At 43.9% G+C, this 24,463-nt stretch overlaps 1 protein-coding gene across 1 annotated transcript; it reads right to left on the bottom strand.

The window, feature by feature from the left end:
* Positions 1-909: 909 nt before the first annotated feature.
* Positions 910-15,414, bottom strand: LOC144583852 (vomeronasal type-2 receptor 26-like). Its single transcript, XM_078378777.1, has 6 exons — positions 15,341-15,414; positions 13,418-13,709; positions 12,485-12,901; positions 10,990-11,217; positions 2,261-2,387; positions 910-1,814 (listed from the first exon to the last, which is right to left on the bottom strand). Exons 1-6 carry the CDS (start codon positions 15,412-15,414, stop codon positions 910-912), a joined length of 2,043 nt encoding a protein of 680 aa, XP_078234903.1.
* Between the last annotated feature and the right edge of the window lie 9,049 nt (positions 15,415-24,463).

Raw genomic sequence — 24,463 nt, 5'->3', positions numbered from 1 at the left:
ACAGTCTCCAGCAGTCAAACATGTTTCCCTCAGTTTGGCATGGTTAATGATCAAAGGACTGTGGAATGTATTTTGTCAATCCCAGGGGCCAGAGGCAAAAAAAAAGGTTGAGAATGCCTGGTTTAGAGTATCATCAAAAAGTTACAGAGGCAGATTGGCATCTTTTGGTGTCACCTTATTTCAAGACAAGATGGGTCGAAGACCCACGTCTCATTCCTGTTAAATTCGTTTGAAATTCTCACTTCAGCAGCTAACCATGGAGTGGTCAGAGCTATGATGAAATACCACAAGGCCCACAAAATGCACAGGATACAATAGATAGGTGTATTTATTGGAGAAAGCACAAGCATTCAGGAGTTTAGAGATTGCAAAATATGAGAATGTTGACAATGACTGAGCCTGGGAATGGAGCGATCCCATTCCAGGACACTGTGTCAGGTTACAAATTAATTTCTCTACAGTATGTCACTAGCCAAATACATTTAGCCTTCACACCTCATTCTTGGAACCTGAGGATGTGTAAACTCCTAATTAGCATTCCTTTGGTGAAATGTTTGACAGTGTGTTTGTGGGAAGGAATATAAAGTCAGAGGATTGACTGGAAGCTGCTCTTGTCCAAGGAAAGAAAAGATAGTAGCTGAACTAGCATAGACTGATTAGTAAACAGAATTGTCTTCTCCTGGCTCTCTTTCATTACCAAGGCACTAAGGAAAGACAGCAGCCATCTCCAATGTAGACCTCTAGGTCATGGCTTAAAATAGACTACATGCCAGCTGTCTAAACATATTATACTTGCCAAATTCTGGAGAATGAAGGACATGTACAACACAATCTAAACCTTTGTATCTTTTCTTTAATATCTGATGAAAAGAAATTGGCAAATAACTAAAGCACCCAAATAAACCAGTGTCAATGTTGTCTTTTTCTTACTAATTGATCTCTGGTGTTGAGTTCTGGTCTCAGAATTATAATGTAGCATTTTGGGAAGAAGATACAGCCCAGTAAGCCCAGATTAGAAGCCAAGATGGAGAAAATCTCCACGGCCACCATGTATTTCCCTTTGGTGCTCAAGTAGGTGGGCACAAAGGATGCCCACACACTGCAAAACACCAACATGCTTAAGGTGAGCAGCTTGGCTTCATTGAAACTATCGGGCAATCTTCTGGCAAAGAAAGCCACGATGAAGCTGGTGATGGCCAGAAGGACCATGTAACCCAACACAAGGTAGAACATCATGCCTGAGCCTTCATTGCATTGTGCTATAATCTGGTCCAATTGAGAGTTCATGTCATACTCTGGAAAAGGGGGTGAGGTTGCCAGCCACACGATGCAGATGCCAGTTTGAAAAAGTGAACCGAGAACCACCAGGGACATTCCCAACCTATTTCCCACCCACATCCTGGCCCTGCTTCCCGGTTTGGTGGCCATGAAGGCCAGAACCACTGTGACAGTTTTAGCCAAAATGCAAGAAACAGCCACAGTGAAGATGATGCCAAAGGTGGTTTGCCTCAAAAGGCAGGAGATCTTCCCAGGCCAGCCGATGAAGAGGAAGGGGCAGAGGAAGCCCAGGAAGAGAGAGCAGAGCAGGACACAGGTGAGCTTCCAGTTGTTGGCCTTGACAAGGGGAGTGTGTCGGCAGTGAAGGAAGACCCCCATCACCAGAACTGTGACAGAGGCACACATGCAGGCACACAATGCCAAAGCTGCCCCCACTGGTTCGCCGTAAGATAGGTAAACAACCTGTTTTGAGATGCATAAATTGTGATGCTGGTTTGGGTACTGATCTTCAGAGCACTTCTCACATTCATCTGCATCTAAAATTCAGAAACAAATTGGCAATAATTCTGATATACATTTAGCAGATTTAATGAAGATTCATTTATCACACCTGATACTATGTCTTGAATAAGAATCTCTCTTTAGCATCAGTGACAAATAGGATGCCTGCTGTATGTAAGTGAAAATTTGCAGGAAGGAGCCTTTTCAATAGATTTGCACTAGAGGAAGAGGCTTTCCCAGTGCAAATCTAGTGCGAAAGACTCCCTGCTTCCAATTCTAATTTAGCACCAGTTGTCCCCGATCCTAAAGACAAGCCTCTTTCCATAATGTCTTGACTGTTTCACAATAGCCTGTATGGGGAAAATGTTAGCCACTGGAGTGAAAAGGAGAAATATCGGATCAAGGTGATCGGAGAGAAACCCAGAACCACCACCCTCTCCTCCTGCCCAGTTATTCCTAAAGAAACTGTTCTCTTGGTTACCGGCATGAGTTGAAATCTTCCCTTCAGGGCATCGGGCGCATTCATAGCAACAAACTGGCTTCCCCTGCAGGGCAATCTTGTTGTGACCGGCGTGGCAGCTCTCCACACAGGTGGCACGAGGAGCAGTCTAAAGATATCCAGAACAAGGGAGGTCATGATGCTGGTTACACCCAGATGCAGATTTTTATATCAACCTTGTGCGCATGAATCCATCCCTAAACTACGTGTAACATGAATTGCGTCTTTCACGCAGTTCATACCCATCTTTATAACAAAACGGAAATATCAGCAGAGCAGCGTGACTGGATGTTTCTCTTCTCTTGGAAATGTCTGCCAGGTGCCATTTTCATCAAGACGAGAGATGGGCACAAAATGAACTATGAAGCAAAACAAAACACAAATCGGGCCAGTTCGTGGTTCGTTTGGGACACCTCAGGGAGATAAGCCTGCTCAGGACAAAGCAAAATGACAACCTATTATTGGTGTTGGCAATTTGTACATTTTGTGATTTATAAAACTTGGGACTCCCAGGAGCAGTAGAACAGCTAGCTGCTAAATAGCACTTTCCTAGGGGGGGACCTGCTTTGTGGGGCTATAACTCAGATGTCAGAAAGTCCAGGAAAATTCATGGTTCATGATTCGTAAATAGTACTGAACCATGAACCATCACAAACCACCATTTTCCCAGTTCACGTCCCTCTCCAATTAAGACCTAAGAAGAAAAAAAGAAGGTCCAAGTCCTTAGAACTCCTGGAAGTTCTTTTGCCACCCATCCAGGCTCCCCTGAAGCTGCTATTAGATTAGGCATCCTTCAGTCTTGAGAGACTATGGTAACATGCTCTGAATAGAGGACCTGGAACAGCGCCTAGTGTGGCTGAGGAGGCCAATTCGAGAGTGACCATCCATTCCCTCAAACTGATCCCTCCAGAGGTGGAAGCTGTCCTGCTTCCTCTACCATACAGCCGGAGCTTGCTTCCCAATCACACCAAAAACAGATTGGACATTTCATAATACCTAGGGCCAGGAGGCATGGAAAAAGTAAGCTTCATTACCTAAAACACATAGATCACATCGATGATTCTGAGATTCACACAGAAACACACACATGCACACAAACACAAGACACACAATTTAGAAACAAAGGCAAATAGAAGACCAAGGGCCTGTCCACGCTGGCATACATGCAGATACAGTGGTGCCCCGCATAACGAGCAATCCGTTTAACGACGAATCCGCATAGCGATTCTTTTTTGCTATCTCAAAAGCGATCACATAACAATGTTTTAAATAGGAAAACATCGCTTTGTGATGATCGGTAAGTGTTTCACTTACCGATTTTTGCATAATGATGTTTTTTTAAACAGCTGATTGGCGGTTCCAAAATGTCCGCCAGGTAAAGAAAATGGCCACCCACAGTGTTTTCGCGCCCTTTCCTCACTTACCAGGCAGCAAAAATGGCGGCCGCATGGAGGATTTTCACAGAACAGTGAGTTTTTTGCCCACAGGAACACATTAAACGTGTTTTAATGTGTTCCCATGGGCTTTTTTTTTGCCCCGCATAGCGACAAATCCGTATAGTGATGATTTTTTTGGAATAGATTATCGTCGCTATGCAGGGCACCACTGTATATATGGACAGCATTGTTTGGATTGGGGAAAAAAATACCTAGTCCACAAGTGTTTCTACTTAGAATGAGCCATCCTTCCCCTTTAAGAGCTGCCATGCACCCTTCTGGCCTAGCAGTAGGGCATGCATTCTTTTTGGCATGGTCATTGCTTAGCCTGTTTAGCCAAGAGATAGCAGCCTGCAGCAGCCTCAGCTTCCAACTACCATTGTAGCAGGAGATTCCCAGGGAGAGGGAGAAAGGAAGTGGGGAACAATGAAGGAAAGAAAGCAGGGATGGGGGTGTTACATAACAGCACTGATGTTACCTGTCTGTCATGGGTTTGGAGGGAAAGTTCCATCCTATGGGGAGTGGAAGGCGGGACATCAGGAGGAGGGGCTGTACTGTATAAATATGTGATGCCTGTGTGGTGAAGAGTAGATGCTGAGACAGACTGTGAGACACTGGGTTGGGACGAAGCAGCAGCTGGGGAAGAAGAAGCTGTTGTGGGAGTCTGGGTGTCTGACAGGGTACTACTGTGTGTCAGAGTACCAGCCTGAAAGGTTCAGGGGTCTGTTGGTTAGCCAGAACTGATGGGTTCAGGGTCTGTGCTTTAAGTTAAAGGTTCTAGGTGAACCAAACTGTATGCTTGTGTGTGTGAGAATAAGCCACGTTACTTTATTTTATTCACCTGATTGTTTTATTTACCCTGTTTGTATTTAAAATAAACCTTATTCTTTTATTGTTTAAAAATCCATCCCTGGTCTGTGTGACTTATTATAGGGAATGGTTGGTGGCAGCTTAGTAACTGTGTGATAGATCCCAGTAGGTCTGGGTTTGTCACATTGATTGGTGTCCAGCGTGTGGGATACGACTGGTCCAGTTGTCCAGCGGTCCAGCAAAGCCTTGGCAAGTGTGCCCAGAGCAAGGGGGGTCTAGTCAGGGACAGTCTGAGGCGCGTAGGTAATCTTCTAGGTGTACCTCACGGGGAGGTGCACTAGTAGAAGAACGTGCCAACTGGGGAGACTTAGATTTAGGTGCTCTGAGGCAGCCTAGTTTTGGCGGGAAAACGCTGAGGCAAAACTGCGTAGCAACAGCGAGCTAGCTTGCCAGCTGAGAGGCCCAGCAGAGGGGGGTAGGCTCTGACTTGATACTGTTGCAAGTAGTGCTGAAGAACAGCAGCAATCTCTAGGGAGAGCTGGTTCTGAGGCAAAAAGGAAAAAAAGTGGTCGTTTTATTTTGAGGCTTGACTTTTTAAAGCAGCCTGTTCTGAGGGGGGGTATGCCCTTGACTCGAAGCCAAGTAGCAGACATGAGTGAAGTGAAAGACCCCCAGATTGACCAAGGTTCTGAGGATGAATTTGGCTCAGTGCAGGGTGACAGCACGGGAGAGCAGGACCCAGAACTCAGAAAAATACTCCTAGCCCAACAGCATGAGCTGAGGGTGAGGGAAATGGAGGAAAGATTAGAGAGAGAGAGAAAATGGCGTTTGAATTAAGAAAACTGGAACTGATGAACCAGAACAATAATAATAATAGGGATTCTGAGGGAGGCCAATTGTCTAAGGCTGACCTGAAGAAATTCCCTGTGTACCACAAGGGAGATTGTCCTGAGGTGTTCTTTTCCTTAGTGGAAAGAGCGTTTGTGGACTTCTCAGTAAGGGAAACTGAGAAGATGACCATCATGCGGTCTTTAATCAGTGGTAGCCTGGCTGAGGTTTATGCCGAGATGCCTGAGGAATTGATGAAAGATTTTGCAGAGTTTAAAAAACTGGTGTTTGCCAGACATGGGATAAATGCAGAGCAGCTGAGACAAAGATTCAGGTCCCTCACCAAGAAACCAGAACAGACTTTTACCCAAGTGGGGGCCCAATTGGTGAGGCTGCTTGAGAAATGGCTATCGCAGGAGGGAATAGAGACCTATGAGCAGCTTAAAGACTTGATAGCCCTGGAACAGTTCTATTCAGTCCTGCAGGGGGAATTGAAATTCCAGGTGAGGGAAAGGAAACCGAAATCTGTGGCAGCAGCCGCAGAAATCGCGGATTTTATCTCCCAAATAAGAAAGCCCTTGGGTGAGGGGAAATCTGTAGGTAAACCCAAAGAAACCTACAGCAAGTACTCTCAGGGACCAGGGAAAAGCCAGCAAGGGGGAGGGGCCCATGGTGAAGGGAAGCCCTCAGGCATGAAACCAAGCCCTTAGAATTTGGAGGGAAAACCGAAACAAGAGGAGAGAGAATCCAAATACACTAGAAAATGTTATTTCTGTCAGGGAAAGGGTCATCTAATCTCAGAGTGTGAAAAATTAAAGCAGCTAAAAGGAATGGTGCCTCAGAATTCTAGTGGGACCAAGCCAAAAGCTGTGTTCTGTGTCCAGAAAGAGCAAGGCTCAGTGTCACAGAGGGAGCCTGTTGCCATGGCTACTCAGTCTGGGACAGCTGCCTCTGCTGATCAGGCTGAGGAAAATGGTCCTCTTCTGGAGGTAAAGCGCTGCTTGCTGATAAAAACAGATTCTCAGTTGTTTGAGACAGCAGGGGTGGACGTAGGAATACTTGACCGTCAGTATAGGGGGCTGCGGGACACTTGTTCCCAAGTAACCCTATGCCATCCAGATATCATCCCTAGGGAGTTTATAATCCCAAATGAGAGCATGAAGGTGGCAGGGATTGAGGGGCAGATAATCTCTCTGCCAGTAGCAGAGGTACCTGTCAACTTTCAAGGCTGGAGGGGAGATTGGCGGATAGCGATTTCATCGACTCTGCCAGCAGCCGTGCTCGTGGGAAATGACCTGGCTGAACATGTGAAACGGGTGCTAGTGATTACACGCTCACAAGCCACCACAGGGACAGTTCAGGGGGGTAATGATGAGCCAGAGACGGAAGCAGGTGGGGGGAGTTCAGAAGCTGTGGTGGAAACCTTAACCACAGACAGCAGATTTGGACAGGAGCAAAAGGCAGACGCCACTCTCCAAAAGTGTTTTGAACAGGTGACTGACGCCCAGCTGACACCTGAAACCCCAGTGAGATTTCTGGAGAAAAAGGGGATTTTATATAGAGAAACCCTGAGGAATATCTCAAAAGGGGGAGATGGGATCAGAAGTCAGCTGGTGGTACCTGAAAAGTATCGCCCCATGATCTTACAAAGGGGGCACTCTGACATGTTTGCTGCACACTTAGGAGTGAACAAAACACAGCAGAGAATAACACAGAATTTCTACTGGCCTGACATAGGGAAGCAGATCAGGGAGTTCTGTAAACAATGTGATGTGTGTCAAAGGCAGGGGAATAACCGCGACAGGACCAAAGCAAAGTTGTGCCCTTTGCCTGTGATTGACACTCCGTTCAAATGCATAGGGGTGGATATAGTGGGACCTTTGCCCAAGGCCACAAAGAGGGGGAACAGGTTCATCCTAACAATTGTGGACCATGCCACAAGGTATCCTGAAGCCATACCCCTGACTAACATTGAAACTAACACAGTGGCCGATGCTTTGGTGGGGTATATGTCCAGGATGGGATTTGCCTCAGAGATAATCACAGATTTGGGAGCATCGTTCACATCAAAGCTCATGAAACGCTTATGGCAGATCTGTGGAATTAAGCACAAGGAAACCACTGCCTATCATCCTGAAAGTAATGGGTTAACTGAGAAGTTCAATGGGACTCTAATGCGCATGATTAGGGCTTACTTGGCAGAGAATCCAAACAATTGGGACCAGAAGCTGCAACCCCTTTTGTTTGCTTATCGATCAGTGCCACAAGCCAGTACCGGGTTTAGTCCATTTGAACTTCTATTTGGGAGACGGGTGAAAGGGCCCCTTGATTTGATCAAACAAAATTGGGAGCAGATCACCCAGGATGACCCACAAGACGTTGTGACTTACATAGACACCTTGATGAATGACCTAAGGAGAAATCTAGAGCTGGCAGCAGAAAACCTGCAAGCTCAGAAGGTCAGACAGAAAACATGGTATGACCGCAAAGCTAGAGAGAGGCACTTTGACCCAGGGGAGGAGGTGCTTTGGCTTAGGCCCTGCAGAGAGAATAAGCTGCAGCTCAAATGGGCAGGACCATATAGGGTCATTTCCAAGATGTCAGACCTGAACTACCTAATAGAGCAAGAGGAGAACCAAGCAAGGAGGGTGGTTCACGTGAATGCCCTAAAACCCTACTACAGAGGGGAACAGAGGGTTTTATTCGCGATAAAAGCAGCTGAGAGTGAGGAAGCTGAATTACCCTTCTGGGAGGGTAGAGGGGAAGTAAAATACAACCCAGAGGAGGTAAAGATCAGTCCTGCACTCACCCAAGACCAGCAGCAAGAATTAAAAATGCTGCTTAGTAAATATCAACAGGTGTTTTCCAACAAGCCGGGGATAGTGAAGGGAGTGATGCATCGGATCCATACAGGGGATGCACCCCCGCAGGCAGTATCCCCATACCGAGTAACGGGACCCTATAGGGACAAGGTGCGGAAGGAGCTGGACGAAATGCTGAGGGAGAACATAATCGTCCCCTCTTCTAGTCCTTGGTCCTCTCCGATAGTCCTTGTGGACAAGCCTGATGGGAGCATTAGGTTTTGTGTCGATTACAGGAAATTAAACCGTGTAACCACTCCTGATGCCTACCCAATGCCCAGGCTAGACAACCTGATTGAAACCATAGGGGGTTGTCGGTTCATCTCATCATTGGACCTGGTAAAGGGATATTGGCAATTAAGAATTGATCCCAGGGATCAAGAAAAGACTGCCTTTTGCAGCCCTTTTGGTCTCTATGAGTTTCGAGTCCTGAGCTTTGGTCTCAGAAATGCACCAGCCACATTCCAAAGGCTGATGGACCAGACCTTGGCAGGGCTCAGTGACTTTACAGTGGCCTACATTGACGACATAGGGATCTTCAGTAATACCTGGGAAGATCACCTGATACACCTGGAGTTAGTGCTGCAGAGGTTAAGTGCAGCAGGGCTAACAGTAAAGGCCAGCAAGTGTCAGCTGGGTAGCCCAGAAATAAAATACTTGGGTCACATGGTAGGGGGAGGAATGATAAAACCCCTGGAGGCCAAAATAGAAGCAGTTCGTGATTGGCCTAGACCCAACACCAAGAAAAAGGTCAAATCATTTCTTGGGTTGGTGGGCTACTACAGAAAGTTCATCCCGAGGTTTAGCGAGATTGCGGCTCCGCTGACCGATCTAACGAGGAAGAAGGCTGATGACCGCATCCCGTGGACCGGCGACTGTGAGGCGGCGTTCCAGAGGTTGAAGGAGGCGTTAATCAACTATCCTGTCCTGCGTGCTCCAGACTTCGACCGGGAGTTTATCATCTACACCGACGCGTCTAACAGCGGGGTAGGAGCAGTTCTGTGCCAAGAGGATGAGAATGGTGACCAGCATCCAGTGTCCTACCTGAGTAGGAAACTTCAAAAAGGTGAGAGACATTTGGCAACCGTGGAGAAGGAGTGTTTGGCCATAGTCTACGCGATCCAGAAGGCCAAGCCTTACATCTGGGGAAGACATTTTGTTCTGTGTACTGACCATTCACCATTGCAATGGTTAAAGACAATGAAAACCCACAATAGCAAACTTATGAGGTGGGCTTTAAACCTACAGGACTATGACTTTGAAGTGAAGGTGGTCAGAGGGTCAGTGAACTGTGTTGCTGACGCCTTATCAAGAAGACCTAAAGACTGAAGACGGCGAAAGAACATGGACTATATGTATATAATGGTGAACAAAAAGTTAAAATGTACCTGTGTTTTGAATTTGGGTTTGTATGAATAAAGGTAAATTAATGTAATGTATATGGTAAAATGTTTAAATGCATATTTGCTATGGTTAACTTGGAGTGTAAGTATATGTAAGTATTATATGGTATGTATAAATGTTGTTGTGTATTTTATGCAGGTTGTTTTTTGGTGAAAAGCACTTTTAGCTTTCCCCCTACAAAACAACTTTTAAAGAGGGGAGGTGTTACATAACAGCACTGATGTTACCTGTCTGTCATGGGTTTGGAGGGAAAGTTCCATCCTATGGGGAGTGGAAGGCGGGACATCAGGAGGAGGGGCTGTACTGTATAAATATGTGATGCCTGTGTGGTGAAGAGTAGATGCTGAGACAGACTGTGAGACACTGGGTTGGGACGAAGCAGCAGCTGGGGAAGAAGAAGCTGTTGTGGGAGTCTGGGTGTCTGACAGGGTACTACTGTGTGTCAGAGTACCAGCCTGAAAGGTTCAGGGGTCTGTTGGTTAGCCAGAACTGATGGGTTCAGGGTCTGTGCTTTAAGTTAAAGGTTCTAGGTGAACCAAACTGTATGCTTGTGTGTGTGAGAATAAGCCACGTTACTTTATTTTATTCACCTGATTGTTTTATTTACCCTGTTTGTATTTAAAATAAACCTTATTCTTTTATTGTTTAAAAATCCATCCCTGGTCTGTGTGACTTATTATAGGGAATGGTTGGTGGCAGCTTAGTAACTGTGTGATAGATCCCAGTAGGTCTGGGTTTGTCACAGGGGGGAGGGAGAAAATGGAAATCCACCCACAGAAGTAGAGAGGGGTGACATAAAAATAATTTCACTTCTCTTGACCCTCCACGGATGATCAGGGGAAGCACTTAATTGACCGCTGATTGGGCTGCTAAGGGTCATTTGCCACTTGGATGGGGATACCGTACCGAATGGCACATCTGTCCTCCCTCCTAAACTGAACAGACCCCTTATAGCCCAATGCATCTGACACCCAAAAAGGCCAATCTGGACAGGCACTCAAACTTGGTTATTTTAGTCATCCAAATATCTGATTTGCTTTCAAGTGCTTTACAGCCTACCAATTCACTCTGGAAACTAAATTAGATTGATTTGCTTCAGTCTGGATGTGTAAACATTTGCCCATTGGTTTGAATTGGCAACAAACAGTGATTCACCCCACCCACGCAGAAATGTTAGGCAGAGAATTTTAAGCTAACATTGTAGACAAGCCACCATGTTCATCAAGAATTCTGGATATTCATGCCTTCATAGATACTTTGAACGTTCTGGTTGCATCTCAAATCCCAGGCTTGAAAGCACCAATCATGCAGTAGATTCTTGAACTCCTAAGAGGACCTGGGGGTTGGAAGCTTCTTCCCAATGGATTCACACCTGATTAAACTTATGATTCCACACAATGGCACTTCCATTGATGGTGAACTTCTTTCCATCAGGACCGTGAGGATCTATCTTCCCAATTCGCACTCTCCGGAAGGACTGATTGGGGAAAGTCACTAAGTTGTTGATGTCATACCCAAATTCCAGGTCCCCATTTTCGTTGAAAAAGATTTCATCTCCAGCACTGTTGTTGAAGCGAACATTTCTCAGAAAAGAGTGGAGCTAGATTAGAAAACGTTATATAGTTAGTGGGAAAAGTAAGATAGGGGTTAGTGTTTTTCCTCTGGAATTTCTTTAGAGGCAATGTTTGCATAACCAAATAGGTTTCTGTGATTCTACTAGGATCGCCCAAGGAATGTAGAAAATAACATATATTTTCAAAATAAATAGAATGCTGACATGTGAAACTTCTTGAGGAAAATCTAAATTTTTCTCCAGAGTAAGAAGTGCAAAAGATGGAATTCTTGAGTGGGAATTCCAGTTTCTACAGCCAAAATGTCATCTGAACAACTGGAAGCATTCACATTGCTCCTTAGAAGATGAAAGTGGGCTATGGAGAAGGCATCCTAGCTGATAATGAAAGAAGAGATCGTGAAGTTCATGATTAAAAACCATAAAAAGGCTGGTCTCAATGTTCATCAATAGTCAAGGGGCGAGTAGACATGGTACAAAAATGCAGAAACTCATTATTTAAATGATAAAAGCCACCTTTGTATACTCATTGTTTTTAGCTCTAAATATTGCCTTTTAATGATGTAAGCTCCCTTGGGACCTTTTTAAAGAAAAAGGCGGAGTAAAAATATTTGAAATAAATAAATTCAATCTTTGTGCAAATGTCAGTGATGCCATGTAAAGGAAATCTTCTTTCACTGCTCTTTAAATGGATATTCCTTAGAAGGCAAACACTGACTTGGTGTTTAAAAGGTACAGAAAAAGCCCAGTGGCTCCAAATCCATATGAGAGACTAAAATTCAGTCCCACCAATCAATAACATTTCTTTACTCACTGGATTCTTACATTCGCTCTGCAGACAGGAGAAGCTGTGACTTACTTGCCAAGGTTGAATTTCCCAAGCATCCCTTCTGCCTACAGCCCTCATTGTTTTCCATTTCGCTGCTGATAAGTACAGGTCATGGAGAGCATGTGCAACAGCATAGACCGCATTGTAGACACCGTAGCTCTGGCCGAACACACTCATTTCAAACACAGTTTCAGAGAGACCCCTCAGCTTCTCTTCTCCTGTACAGTCGCCTTTACTGGGTACATATAAGTGAGCAATGGGCACCGAACACAGAAATACAGTGTGCCAGAATAGCCAGATAAAAGGACTCTGTGACTGGAATGGATTTAAGGCATCAAGAAAATCCTGAAATCCTGGCACCGCATTGGAGTGAAGGGAGAAGGACAAGGTGCCATTGAAGGACTTTGCTGTGAATGTGTTCCAAGGGAAAACCGTTGTGAAATCCCACTGGGCTGTTATGATCCACACCTTCTCCATTGGGTTATTTTCGAATATCTCATAATTCTCTAGAATTATTTGTAAGCCCTCCATTGATTGGCCGTCTCCATGGATGAGCCATATGTTGAGTTCGTACAAACTGAGTGTAGAGAGCAGGCTGCCCAGGAGAGTTGTAAGAGTCTCGTTCGAAGCGTGAGTTGTCACCATCGGAACGAATTCGGTCACAGCGACACAGATGTTGTTCTGCAAGAGCCTTGGCCTCAGGGTTCGGAGAAATGCTTCCCCAGTGCCATCACTGGATAGGAGGAGGCCAATCCAGTTCCACCCAAAATATTTGAGCAGCTCAACAATCCCATCGTACTGAGGTTCTTCATTTGGAATCATCCGGAAGAAAAAAGGGAACTGGGTTTTGTCACTCAAGACAGGATCAAAAGAGCCATAAGAAAGCTAGAGCAAGAGAAGAATAATGGTCAAAAATAATGACATTACTAATTGTCAAAAATGTTGAGTTAAAGAATTGTAGATCTGTGGGGAACCGCATCTCTGGAGACCTTCAACTATGGGTGGTTGATTCCAAGGATTCTCTAGGAGTGATGCAGTGCAATATGTGTATAACTGAGGTGTTTGTGATTGGTCCAAATGCAGGGACATCTCTCCTTCTGTACCGTTTTCAAATGTGGCACCTATCCTGCTCCAGTCCTGGCCCAACCGGGTCTCTGAATACAACCTGCAATCACCTCCTTCCTTGACTGTGGAGAAGACTCCTTCATACTTCAAGATTCTGTCTGGGACACTTAGGCATCTCCCAATCACAGCAGCGTTGAGGGGACCTCTTTCTACTATTTTGGAGGGAAGTGCCTCCCCTTCTCTGGTCAAGACCCAATTACTGTACATCTCAGAGTGCCATATGCAATTCCTTCTTCCCTAAAGGTTATGGCTGTGCTACCCGATAAAATCACCTACCTGTGGAATCTTGTAGGTGCTTAAGAGGTTGGCCATCTGGATGGAATTGGGGGAGGTGAGACCACCAATGATCGCCATGAGCCTCTCCTCCCTTTCACAGTAGTAATTGAGCGGGTTCCCCCTTCCTATGAAAAGCTGCAGAAGGGTGGCCTCACTGGCTTTCCTTGCATTGAAAAAAATCTCATCAACCATGGCTCCCAGGGTGATGTTGGGTAACAGCTTGTCGTCCTTGTTGATTTCATGGAAGGCAAACACAAAGGCCAGGATATACTGGTAGTATTTTGGAACTATACTGCAACGAGAGTTTCATAGAAAGCCAAAAAGAGAGAGAGAAAGACCCAGACAATACGTAACTAAGGCAGGGATGTACAAACATGTGTCAGACACAGACAATGGCAGGATCCAATATGTGACAGTGACTGACAGGGCTGACTGGGAATAAAGATGAAACGGACAGAATTTGATAGGGCCAGATAGGATTTGCAAATGTAATAGGGTTATGGTGAGAGGTAATTTATTAGAAAAAAAAATATACGTCTGTCAATAAGTCAAGAACTTGTATGACAAGCACTATGAGTTATGTTATATTTTACCGACATTTATAAACAGTAAGAGTTATTTAATGTTTGAACCAAAAGCACAAGGGATTATTTATTTACTATCATATTGCTGGCACAAACTCACATATAGGAGAACATCAAGTTTTACTAAACAAAGTGTTTTTTTTTAAAATCTATACATGTCAAGCTGTAGACTCTGCAAAATTAGAGGTTATATATTATTTATCATCACCAAAAGCCAAGAGTTTTGGCCCCAAAAGTTCTGCTGAACAATGAGCAACACCCATTATCACTGAACCACACCTTACACAACTGAACTGTTCAACCCTGGTAGAAGAAGAGAGCAATGTATTGGTACAGGAATTAATTCATGGGGAGCACTCAACACATTGCCATGTGCATGTTCAGTATGGAAGCATGTGGGTCACAACAATATCTTGCGTCTACACGCAAAGGCGTAAAAAAACAGAAATACGAGAAAAACATCAAGGAAAGATCCCCAAAGATGTCATCCTGTTGCATGACAATGCCTCGTCACACATTGCAGGTGAAACAATGGCAAAACTGACATCCTTAGGCTTTCAAGTGATGCCCATCCACCCTATTCTCCCGACCTGGTTCCTTCTGACTATTATCTGTTCCCCAAACTCAAAAAACACCTAAAGGGACAGTGATTTGGGAGTGTTCTGGAGGCAACTAATGCTGCAAGTGAGTGGTTACACCAACAGTCGGAAGAATTTTATTTGCAGGGACTTAAGAAGCTGCAGGACAGATGTCACAAGTGCATTGACTCCCTGGGGGAATATGTAGAAATAGTGTGGTAGTTACAGCTTCCTAGCTCAATTTTTTTCCTGGGAAAGGCTCAATACTTGTCAGCACCCCCTCGTAGTAACCGAGGAAGATGAGATTAAAAAGCTGACATCCTTTTGTCCTGCTTTTGTTAAAACATGGGAAGGAGGCTAGACCGTCATCTGTTGGGTTGACTTTCTGCTTTCCTTTTTGCTGGAATAGGCTGTAGTCTAGATGGCAAACACTCCCTCAGACCCCCCAATTTTATATTGCAGAGGCCAAAGAAAATAGTTATTGTTCAAGTGAAGGTATGCTTCATTCACTATCTCCCTCAGATATGTGGCAAGGGTGCATTTGGAAATTTGGAAAGTGTGAACAAGCATGTACAAGGTCTAGCTCTGGTGTTAGGTCATTCACACATGCAAATCACCCGTTGAACCACCAGTTAATAAGTAAACATATTTTGAGGAACACTCAAACAGACTGAATCTTTATGGATTTCCACCAGGATGATCTACACTCCACCCCCAAAATACAATAAGAATCTGTTGCAGAATAATAAAGAGCTACTTACACGGCTTTTGTGAAGGGGTTTGGGTGCCCCTTAAAGTTGTACGAAGGCATCTCCATAAATGCAGAGGAGGTCATTTTTCCAATGAGAACATGGTCTCTGGGAGCATGGAGGTTATACTGAACATTGTTTTGTAGTCTGTACCCAGCGTTGTACAAATGCTTGTTGAAATTGTGGGGCAGAATGACGAAGAGGAGGAGAAGGAGGTGAAGAAGCAGTAAAAGGAACACCCTGAATTGGGGCAAAAGTTGGTCCCTCTCCCCACGGAAGGCTTGCATTTTAACCTAACCGATGTTTAGTATGTGCGAGAGCTAAGTCATAAGAAATTGTGCTCAATAGGAAAAAGAGAATCTGAGCTCAGCTTTCAGCCTAAGGACTATAAATGAAGCACCTGCTTAATTTATATTTTATTATCAAGCTTTATAAAATCATCGACTCTGTGGATCATTGAGTCCAGCCCCTGTCAAGGAGGTACAGTGGGGAATTGAACTCCCAACCTTCGGCTCCACAGGCAGATATCTAAACCACTGAACCATCCAGCAGCTCACATAAATCTCCCTGCATCAACTACACATTCTCTGTTGATTAGCTAAGATGTTGGCTTGGACTGGAACTGTAGGAATCAACCCGCAGAGTTCCATTGGCTTGCTCCTCTGTGAAGGTGCATACAATTGCTTTATAAACTGAGCATGACTTATGCTGACTTCTGTTAAGTGGGCTGTGGGTAGCTGTGAAGCTCGCAAAAGAAACAAATGTTAATCATAGTGCATTCACTAATTACAGATAATGTGCTTTCCTGCAAAGCAAGTCCCTGTGCAAAGGAGGAAAAGTGGGAAAAACATGTTTCTGTGATTGCAGTATAGAGAAAGTTGGTTCTTCAGATGGGACAACAGCAATGTGTTGCCTTGGGATCATCATGCAAGAGGAAAAAGGGGAGAAATAAATAAGGAGGGCATGGACGATCAGCCTAAATTCATCGCTAGAGTTGACTTCTCAAATTCACCATCAGACCACGTAACATTTACTAAAGGGAAAGTCCTAGCTTTCAATCAAGAGTCAGATGTTATCTCCTGCTGGAGCAAACTCCGCAAAGCAAGGAAGTTGGAAGCTAAGATTCATGGTGTAACAGGGGTTCTTCTCGATTGGGAACAATGGTGTTTGTGGAAAGACACAAAAGATATTGGGTTACAAAGTCACTTTCTGAGCACTTGTAATTAGGTTAGTTCTTTCAAGGCCAAATCCAAAGAAGGGTATGGAGTATTCTTGAAGGCTTTCACGGCCGGGATCTGATAGTTGTTGTGGGTTTTTCAGGTTTTCTGGCTGTGTTCTGAAGGTTGTTCTTCCTGATGTTTCACCAATCTCTGTGGCCGGCATCTTCAGAGGACTGTCCGTGCTCTGTTGCTGTTGCTGGTTCCAGTTGCTGACCTGGCAAAAGGACCTCGTACAGTCTGTTCTCCCAAAGATCTTAAGGAAATATTTGGGCCTCGTTGAATGGAACCATCCATCTTTGTTTCTTGAATTACTGCCTGTGCACATGCAAAGCTGACACAGACCAATCAAGGATTAATTTATTCCTTCTTACTTATGCTGCACATTCCCCCTTTCCCTTCTCTTGAGGATAAATTGATTTCAACACGGAGACAGAAATTACATTTTAATTATTAGTTAGTTAGTTAGTTAGTTAGTTAGTTAGTTAGTTAGTTAGTTAGTTAGTTAGTTCGTTCGTTCGTTCGTTCGTTCGTTCGTTCGTTCGTTCGTTCGTTCGTTCCAACTTCAATATCGCCCCATTAGTGAACACTCTCTGGGCAGTTCACAACCCATCAAGGCACAGTTTTAAACTATACAGTATGAAAACCACAATATAATAAAAACCCAGTCACTAGCTGAAATTATCATACCTGCATTTAGATAGAATTAAACACATTTAAAACAAACTTGAGCTTCTCGGGTCAATGGATGAAACACTAGCAAATGGTAGCTTTATATATTCCATATACAGTACATCAGAGCTTCCTAAAACTAAGAGGGAAGGCGCTTGATGAACTACTGGAAGCTTATTCCAGAGGGAAGGGGCCATTGTGGAGAAAGCACAGCACCTGGTGTTAGATCTTTTGGCCTCTTTAGGTATCACAATTTTAAACATCAAGAAATGCAAAGAGCAGCTTGCTATTTTGAGGGATAGATATTCCAATAAGTATTGAGGTCCTAAAACATTGAGGGCTTTATAGGTCATGACCAGCATCATATATTTTTTTATTTCTAATCATCCCAAACTTTGGCAATGGCAAAGTAATATCCAGGCTGCAGGGGGTGAAATATTGGTCCTCAAAAAAAAAAAAAAAGGCTTTTGAATGGGAGAAAAAGTGATTTCTTATCACACCAAGCAATAAGTGGAATAGTCTTGCCAGTAAGAGCTTTGTAAAGTGGATACAGCTTTGTGGCCAGGGAAATGACATGCAGTGGATCGGTACCTGAAGTTTCAGTTATCTGTGGTCTAAAAATATTAAATTAAAAACCACCAGAAATAAGTGTTTCCAATGTGGATTACCAGACCCTGCCACTAAAGGAAATCAGAGACTATGCCATAGATAGGGGTTGCTATATGCAGAATTTTTGGCATCCATGCGGAGGGGCTGGAACCAATCCTCCATGAATACTGTAGTCCTTCTCTACTTGGATAGCATATGGCAATTATTATAGTCACAGAATGAGAGTCAAAAGACAGGTTTTCTTCAAAGAGCATTAAAAAAGGCTGGCTTTGAAGAAAGTAATGGAGTGGCTGTCTTCCAAAAAGGCACATTTTACCATGTATGTTCAGAGAATTAGCACACACTATTTTGTAAAGCATTGTCAAAGCATTTCTGCATTACAAAAGCTGTTATGTTTGTCCCAGCCCTGAAAGCTTTCAGTAAAGATTCGCTCATGATTTGTCAGACCAGACTTCCAAAGACAAGTCTTCAAAGGGGAAATCAGCTCCAGGTTTGGGGCAATCTGAATTTTCTAACCCTGTCATGTCAGGACCAAATTAGCTGACTCTCAGGAGGAGAACCCTTTAACTCCTTCCTGGCCAAACAGGCATTAGTGCTGGGAATAGGATTCTGGGTCTGGTTGTAAAAATATTTCAAAATACATTTTCAAAAGAATAGAGAACAAATATTCAGAAGCTCACTTGTTTGAGCTGTGATATTATTGTTTTTGCTTTGTGGTATTACACAATGTTAGCAGAGCTTTGATGCCTATATCCTGTCATAGTTTAAACCATCTTGTTACGATACAAGTGTCTGGTAAGACAAAACCAAACAAACAAACCCTCCAAATATGTTATGTGCCATCAAGTCACTTCTGATGTGATGTGAATATGTGAGTTAATGACCTCCAAAATGTTGTATCATTAGCATATCTGTTCAGATCTTGCAGACCAACAGGATCTCACATTCTCTCTTCCAACTGCCCTTTCCTTCCTAGCAATATTGTATTTTCTGGTCACATCTGAATTTTCATCTTATGTGCACGGTAGGAGAGCCTCAATTTACTCATGTTTGCTCTAGTGAGCATTCAGGCTTGACTTGATTGAGCACCCACTTTTCTGTTTTTCTGGCTGTCTGTGGTATCTGTAAGGCTCTCCTCCAACACTAGAGTGGTCTTTTAGACCAGATGGGTGGTGTATAAATCAAATCAAATCAAATCAATCAATCAATCAATCAATCAATCAATCAATCAATCAATCAATCAATCAATCACAAAAATATGTTTCTAGCTGTTTTTTTTCTTTTTAATATATTTAATATTTTCAGGTTGTAAATAAGTAAAACTGTGGATACCGATCCTTCAGATACAGAGGTCGTACTATAATATTATTTCTTAAATAGCACAATAGATTATATGCACATCTTTATGTTATATTTCTTTCCTTTCCAGATATGGATGACTGTTTTCACTGTCCACAGGATCAGTATCCAAACAATGATCAAGATGTGTGCATCCACAAAGATATAACCTTCTTGTCATATGAGGAACCATTAGGGATGTGTCTGGCTGCTGCTTCTCTCTCCTTTTCTTTCATCACAGCTTTGGTGCTGGCCATCTTCATTAAATACAGAGACACCCCTATAGTCAAAGCCGACAATTGGAACATTACCTAAACTCTCCTCATTGCTCTTCTGTTCTCCTTTCTTTCTGCTTTATTGTTCATTGGCCGCCCTGCAAAGTTGACATGCCTTTTTTGACAAATTGCCTTTGGCACCATATTCACCGTGGCAGTTTCATGCATAATGTCTAAAACAGTCATAGTGGCTGTGGCTTTCATGGCTACAAAACCAGGCTCTAGGATGAGGAGGTGGGTGGGGAAAACGCTGGCGCACCCCATTGCCATTTCTTGCATTCCTGTTCAAAGTACTACAGTTGTGCCTCGCTTAGCGGCATTAATCCGTTCCAGGAAAAACGTTGCTAAGCGATTTCATCGCTAAACGGAATAAAAAAGCCCATAGAAACGCATTAAAATGTGTTTAATGCATTCCTATGGGCTTAGAAACTGACCTTATGCGAATATCCTCCATAGGGGTGGCCATTTTCGGTGCCTCTAAAGCGAGGCAAAACAGCGGGTGGCCATTTTGTTTTTCCGGTGGCCATTTTGGAACTATCGATCAGCTGGCCGAAAATGGGGGCTTTGCGATGATCGCTTCCCCGCGATCATCGCAAAGCAATTTTTCCCAATAGGGGCCATCGCTAAGCGATCGCTCTGGCGATGGCCAAAACCCCATCGCTAAGCGATTTCATCGCTCAACGGAGTGCTCGCTAAGCGAGGCACCACTGTATTTGTGTTGTGTGGCTGTTCACATCTCCCCCATTCCCAGATTTCGATAGGCACCCCCTGGCTAAAGAAATTATACTGCAATGTCACGAAGGCTCAACTGTCATGTTCTACAGTGCCTTGCGTTTTCTGGGCTTCCTTGTCATAGTCACTTTCTCTGTGGCTTACCTAGCTAGAAAGCTGCCTAACAGTTTTAATGAAGCCAAGTTTATCACCTTCAGTATCTTGGCCTTTTGCAGTGTTTGGTTGTCCTTTGTTCCAACCTATCTCAACCCCAAAGGGAAATACATGGTGGCTGTGGAGATCTTCTCCATCTTGACCTCCAGTACTGGTTTATTGAGCTGCATCTTTTCCCCCAAATACTTTATAATTTTATTGCATCCTGAGTTGAACCATAAGAGTCACTTAATAAGAAATTAAAGAATCTAGAATCACGTAAGCTTTCTTCAGCAGAGGATATGTTATAACAATATGTTATAAGAAATAGAACTGAAGTCAATCTGGAGAACTGATTACGATCCTTAACTGTTACTGTTATGTGCTGCCATGCTACCTCTGACTTATGGTGACACCATGAATGAGTGCTCTCCAGAATGTCCTGTCCTCAACTGCCCTGCTTAACTCTTGCAAAATCAAGCCTGTGGCTTCCTTTACGGTATTTGGTCATCTTCCTTTCCTGTTGCCTTCAACCTTTCCCAACATTATTGTCTTTTTCAGAGAATCTTCATGTGTTCAAAGTAAGATTACCTGAGTTTCAGCATTTTTGTCTCCAGTAATTAGAGCATTGCCAATATGAGTTTTACCATATTTTTCTGTGAATAAAACAACACTTTTTCCTAAAATAGTTAGAGGGAAAAATTGAGGGTCATTTTATACATGGAAGGCAGCATTAGGAGATGTAGGCAGAGGAGCAGCTGCACTCAGCCACCTCTCGCAGCTGCCCATTGACTGCTGCCTCCGCCGTGCGATCACCTCCTCCAGCACCACTGCTGGGGCTTACCTCCAGCTCATGTCACCACCTTGTCCCCTGCCCGAAGGAGACAACTGCTGGAGGAGGTGATCTGGTGGCAGCCGCAGCAGTCAATAGGCAGCAGCGAGAGGCGGCTGAGCATGGCTGCTCCTTTGCCTCCATCTCTGACTCCTGCTGCTGAGCCCTTGAGTGGTGCTGGAGGAGGCAATTCAGCAGCAGCAGGAGGTGGAGATGGAGACAAAGGAGCAGCCGCACTCGGTCGCCTCTCACTGCTGCCCATTGACTGCTGCCGCCGCTGCTGGATTGCCTCCTCCAGCGATGGTCTTCTTTGGGCAGGGGACAAGGCTGCAACGAGAGCTGGAGGTGAGCCCCAGCAGTCGCACTGAAGGAGGTGATCAGGCAGCAGAGGCAGCAGCAGAAGGAGGCAGAGGCAGAGGAGCAGCCGCGCTGGGCCGCCCCTCGCGGTTGCCCATTGACTGCTCCTCCGCCTCTGGCAAGGATAAAAATTAAGGGGTCATCTTATACATTAGGGGGTCATCATATACACAGAAAAATATGGCAATTCAAATGTGAACCTGAACATATGTTGTTTGTTTGTCCATGTGTTGACTTAGGTTTTTCTTGCTTACCCTGGAATGGAAACTAATGTTTAAAATCAGGTAGAACAAAACAAAACTAATTAATTTAAGAAGACACCTAAAAAACACGCAAATGAGCGAGACTGAAATGGGGGGAATTCTAGAACCTGGCTCAGTTAAAAATATATTTGCTGCATTTACACATTCATACACTCCATATTGTTTCATTTCTGTCTGCTCTGAAATTGCTTTCATCATCCATTCAGGATTTTGACAAATGAAAGCTAGCTCTTGAAATACTCTAACAAGCTGCTTCTACTAGGGAATATTGGCTTTTGGTTGATTGACTGGCTGGTGTTCCATTATTGCAGCATCTTGCCTGATATACCATGGATATCTTTATTCCAAATAAATGATGGGCTTGAGCAGTTGGATGACCATAACATGAGGGGCTACCATCGACTTGCCATCATCTAGAGCTGAAACTACTTAAGGAAGCTGGTACTCAGAAATGGCCATGCTGTGGAACAAAGTGACTGCCCAAAGATGGGAGAAGGCCTTGTGCATATGTTAATAGCTTTGTGTTATCCTGTGGCTGTCTTCATCGGTAGCACTAAAAGCATGAAATAGTAAGCCAAAGTAGTGAGTAAGAGAACCAATTCCGTGCAAAACAATATTCCAAACTTTGAGAAACAACAACACAAAATGGCTTGTTCAGCTACAGCCTATGTATGTAAGAAGATGAATGACATATCCTTGTTTTTCTTTCTTAGAGCTTGCCGAATCCTCTAGATTCAGAGTGATAATGAGGAATCTTGCTGTCCTCCGTAGGGAACGCTCTGACACCAGTGGCGGTTTCCTCAGGCTATTGCTTGTTAACTTCAGTGCCTTGGGTCTCAAAGGATCAATTTAGCAAAAGGGAATAACATGTTGTTTCAACTTTTCAGTTAGAAACTTCCTGCTTTGCATCCAGTCTTACAGTTGTTACGATGCACCTGGGGTTGCAGGAAAACTTTTTCCTAGTGTTCTTCTTTTTCTATGGGTCCCCCTCAAAAAAAAAGTCCTAACTACCTGCCACAATAGGAGGATGATAACCTGAACCATCTGAGTAACTGAGATTATGAACCTTCGTTTTCCTTTCAGAACCTACTACAATTAAAGGCCTCCTCCTTGCAGCCCAGTCCTAGAAGTAAAACAGGGAGGTCTCCTCACCCAAAATTGGGATAAGACAGACCCCCTCCCCAGTAATTTAGCAAAACCTCATGGAATGTTCTAAGAGCAGCTTAGAACTGGGATATTTAATTTCATTTTACTGTCAAAATTTCTTTGGCCTGTGCAGAAACCTTCCTGAATATTTCACCTTCTGTGTTTGGATTAAAATAAATAAAGCTATAACAACCTGTGTATGTTAAGGAGAAAACTATATTAGAAACACAAGTATAAACAATGGCACTTTTATACTATGTTTACTAGTATGAATTCACTTTATTTATTCGTGCCATGCTTCATTTTCAGGGTAGTGTATAAAAGCAGAAATCAGAATAATCCAAGAGAATTCCAGATCACACCAAAAAATAATGGCAGCTGGTAAAGCTGTTACGATAGGCTAATTATAGGCACTAATATCAGGGCAAACTCATTAGATACAGACATTTGTATGTGTTCCAGTGAATTTGAAACGTTTTCTTGCCTATTACCTAACACGCCAACATACATCTTGCACTGAGCTCCAAGGGGAAACAAACTGTATACAAGGAAGCATAGCTGAAAAAGTTTTTTTAAATTATTTCAATGGCACTTGTTCCATCTTGGGTAGTGAGTAAAGCCCTAGGAGAATCCTAAGCTGTCTTCCAGGAGAATCTGATCTGCAAATAGGTGTTTCTTGAGATACTAAGATCCAAAAGCATCAAAGACTTGCAGTACACAGTCCAGAAGTTCTGAGGAGGCCAGCCTTTTTCAGCCTGGCTGAAAACCTCTACCCTCTATGGCTTCAGATCCGTTTTCCTTATCCCACAATTTATGTCCTCAGATGGGTTTCTTCCCCCACAAAAAATGTGATTCATAATGGCCAGGATGAGAACCATTAATAGAAAACATGGGCTAATAGAGGCAATGATGTCATGGAACATATTGAAGCTCTAGTGATCTCACCAGCTGTATTCCAAGGACAGATCATACACTCAGATGAGCTATGTCAATCTCTCTTTCTGGCCCCGTATCCTGTTGCTTTGCAGAATCACAGATGAGTGATGGCTTAAGGATGCCTCCCACTCTGGCAGGCTCCACTTGTGCAAAGCATGCAAAGCATGCTGCTTATATACCGCCCCATAGCGCTTCAAGCACTCTCTGGGCAGTTTACAAGTTAATTATGCAGGCTACACATTGCCCCCCCCCCAAGCGAGCTGGGTACTCATTTTACCGACCTCGGAAGTATAGAAGAATGAGTCAACCTTGAGCTGGCTACCTGGGATTTGAACCCCAGGTCGTGAGCACAGTTTTAGCTGCAGTACAGCGGTTTAACCACTGCACCACGAGGCTCCTGTTTTGCACTGCTTTCAAGACTGGTTGTGCAACCAGTCAACCAGTTGTATGATTAGTCACACAACGGAGGACCAGACGGAATAAAGAAATTCTTAACACAATCGAACTAGGATACTAGTTTCTGTATCTCTCCGTACACAGACAACCACCCAAACCCACATCAATGTATTTCCTGTAATTTAAACCACCACGAGGATTGTAACTATGCTCAGGAAGGCCAAAGAAGA

The sequence above is a fragment of the Pogona vitticeps genome, chromosome 6, assembly GCF_051106095.1.
Source record: "Pogona vitticeps strain Pit_001003342236 chromosome 6, PviZW2.1, whole genome shotgun sequence".
Classification (NCBI taxonomy): domain Eukaryota; kingdom Metazoa; phylum Chordata; class Lepidosauria; order Squamata; family Agamidae; genus Pogona; species Pogona vitticeps.
The sequence above is the reverse complement of the archived record's forward strand: the minus strand, read 5'-3'. Positions and strand labels throughout refer to the sequence as shown.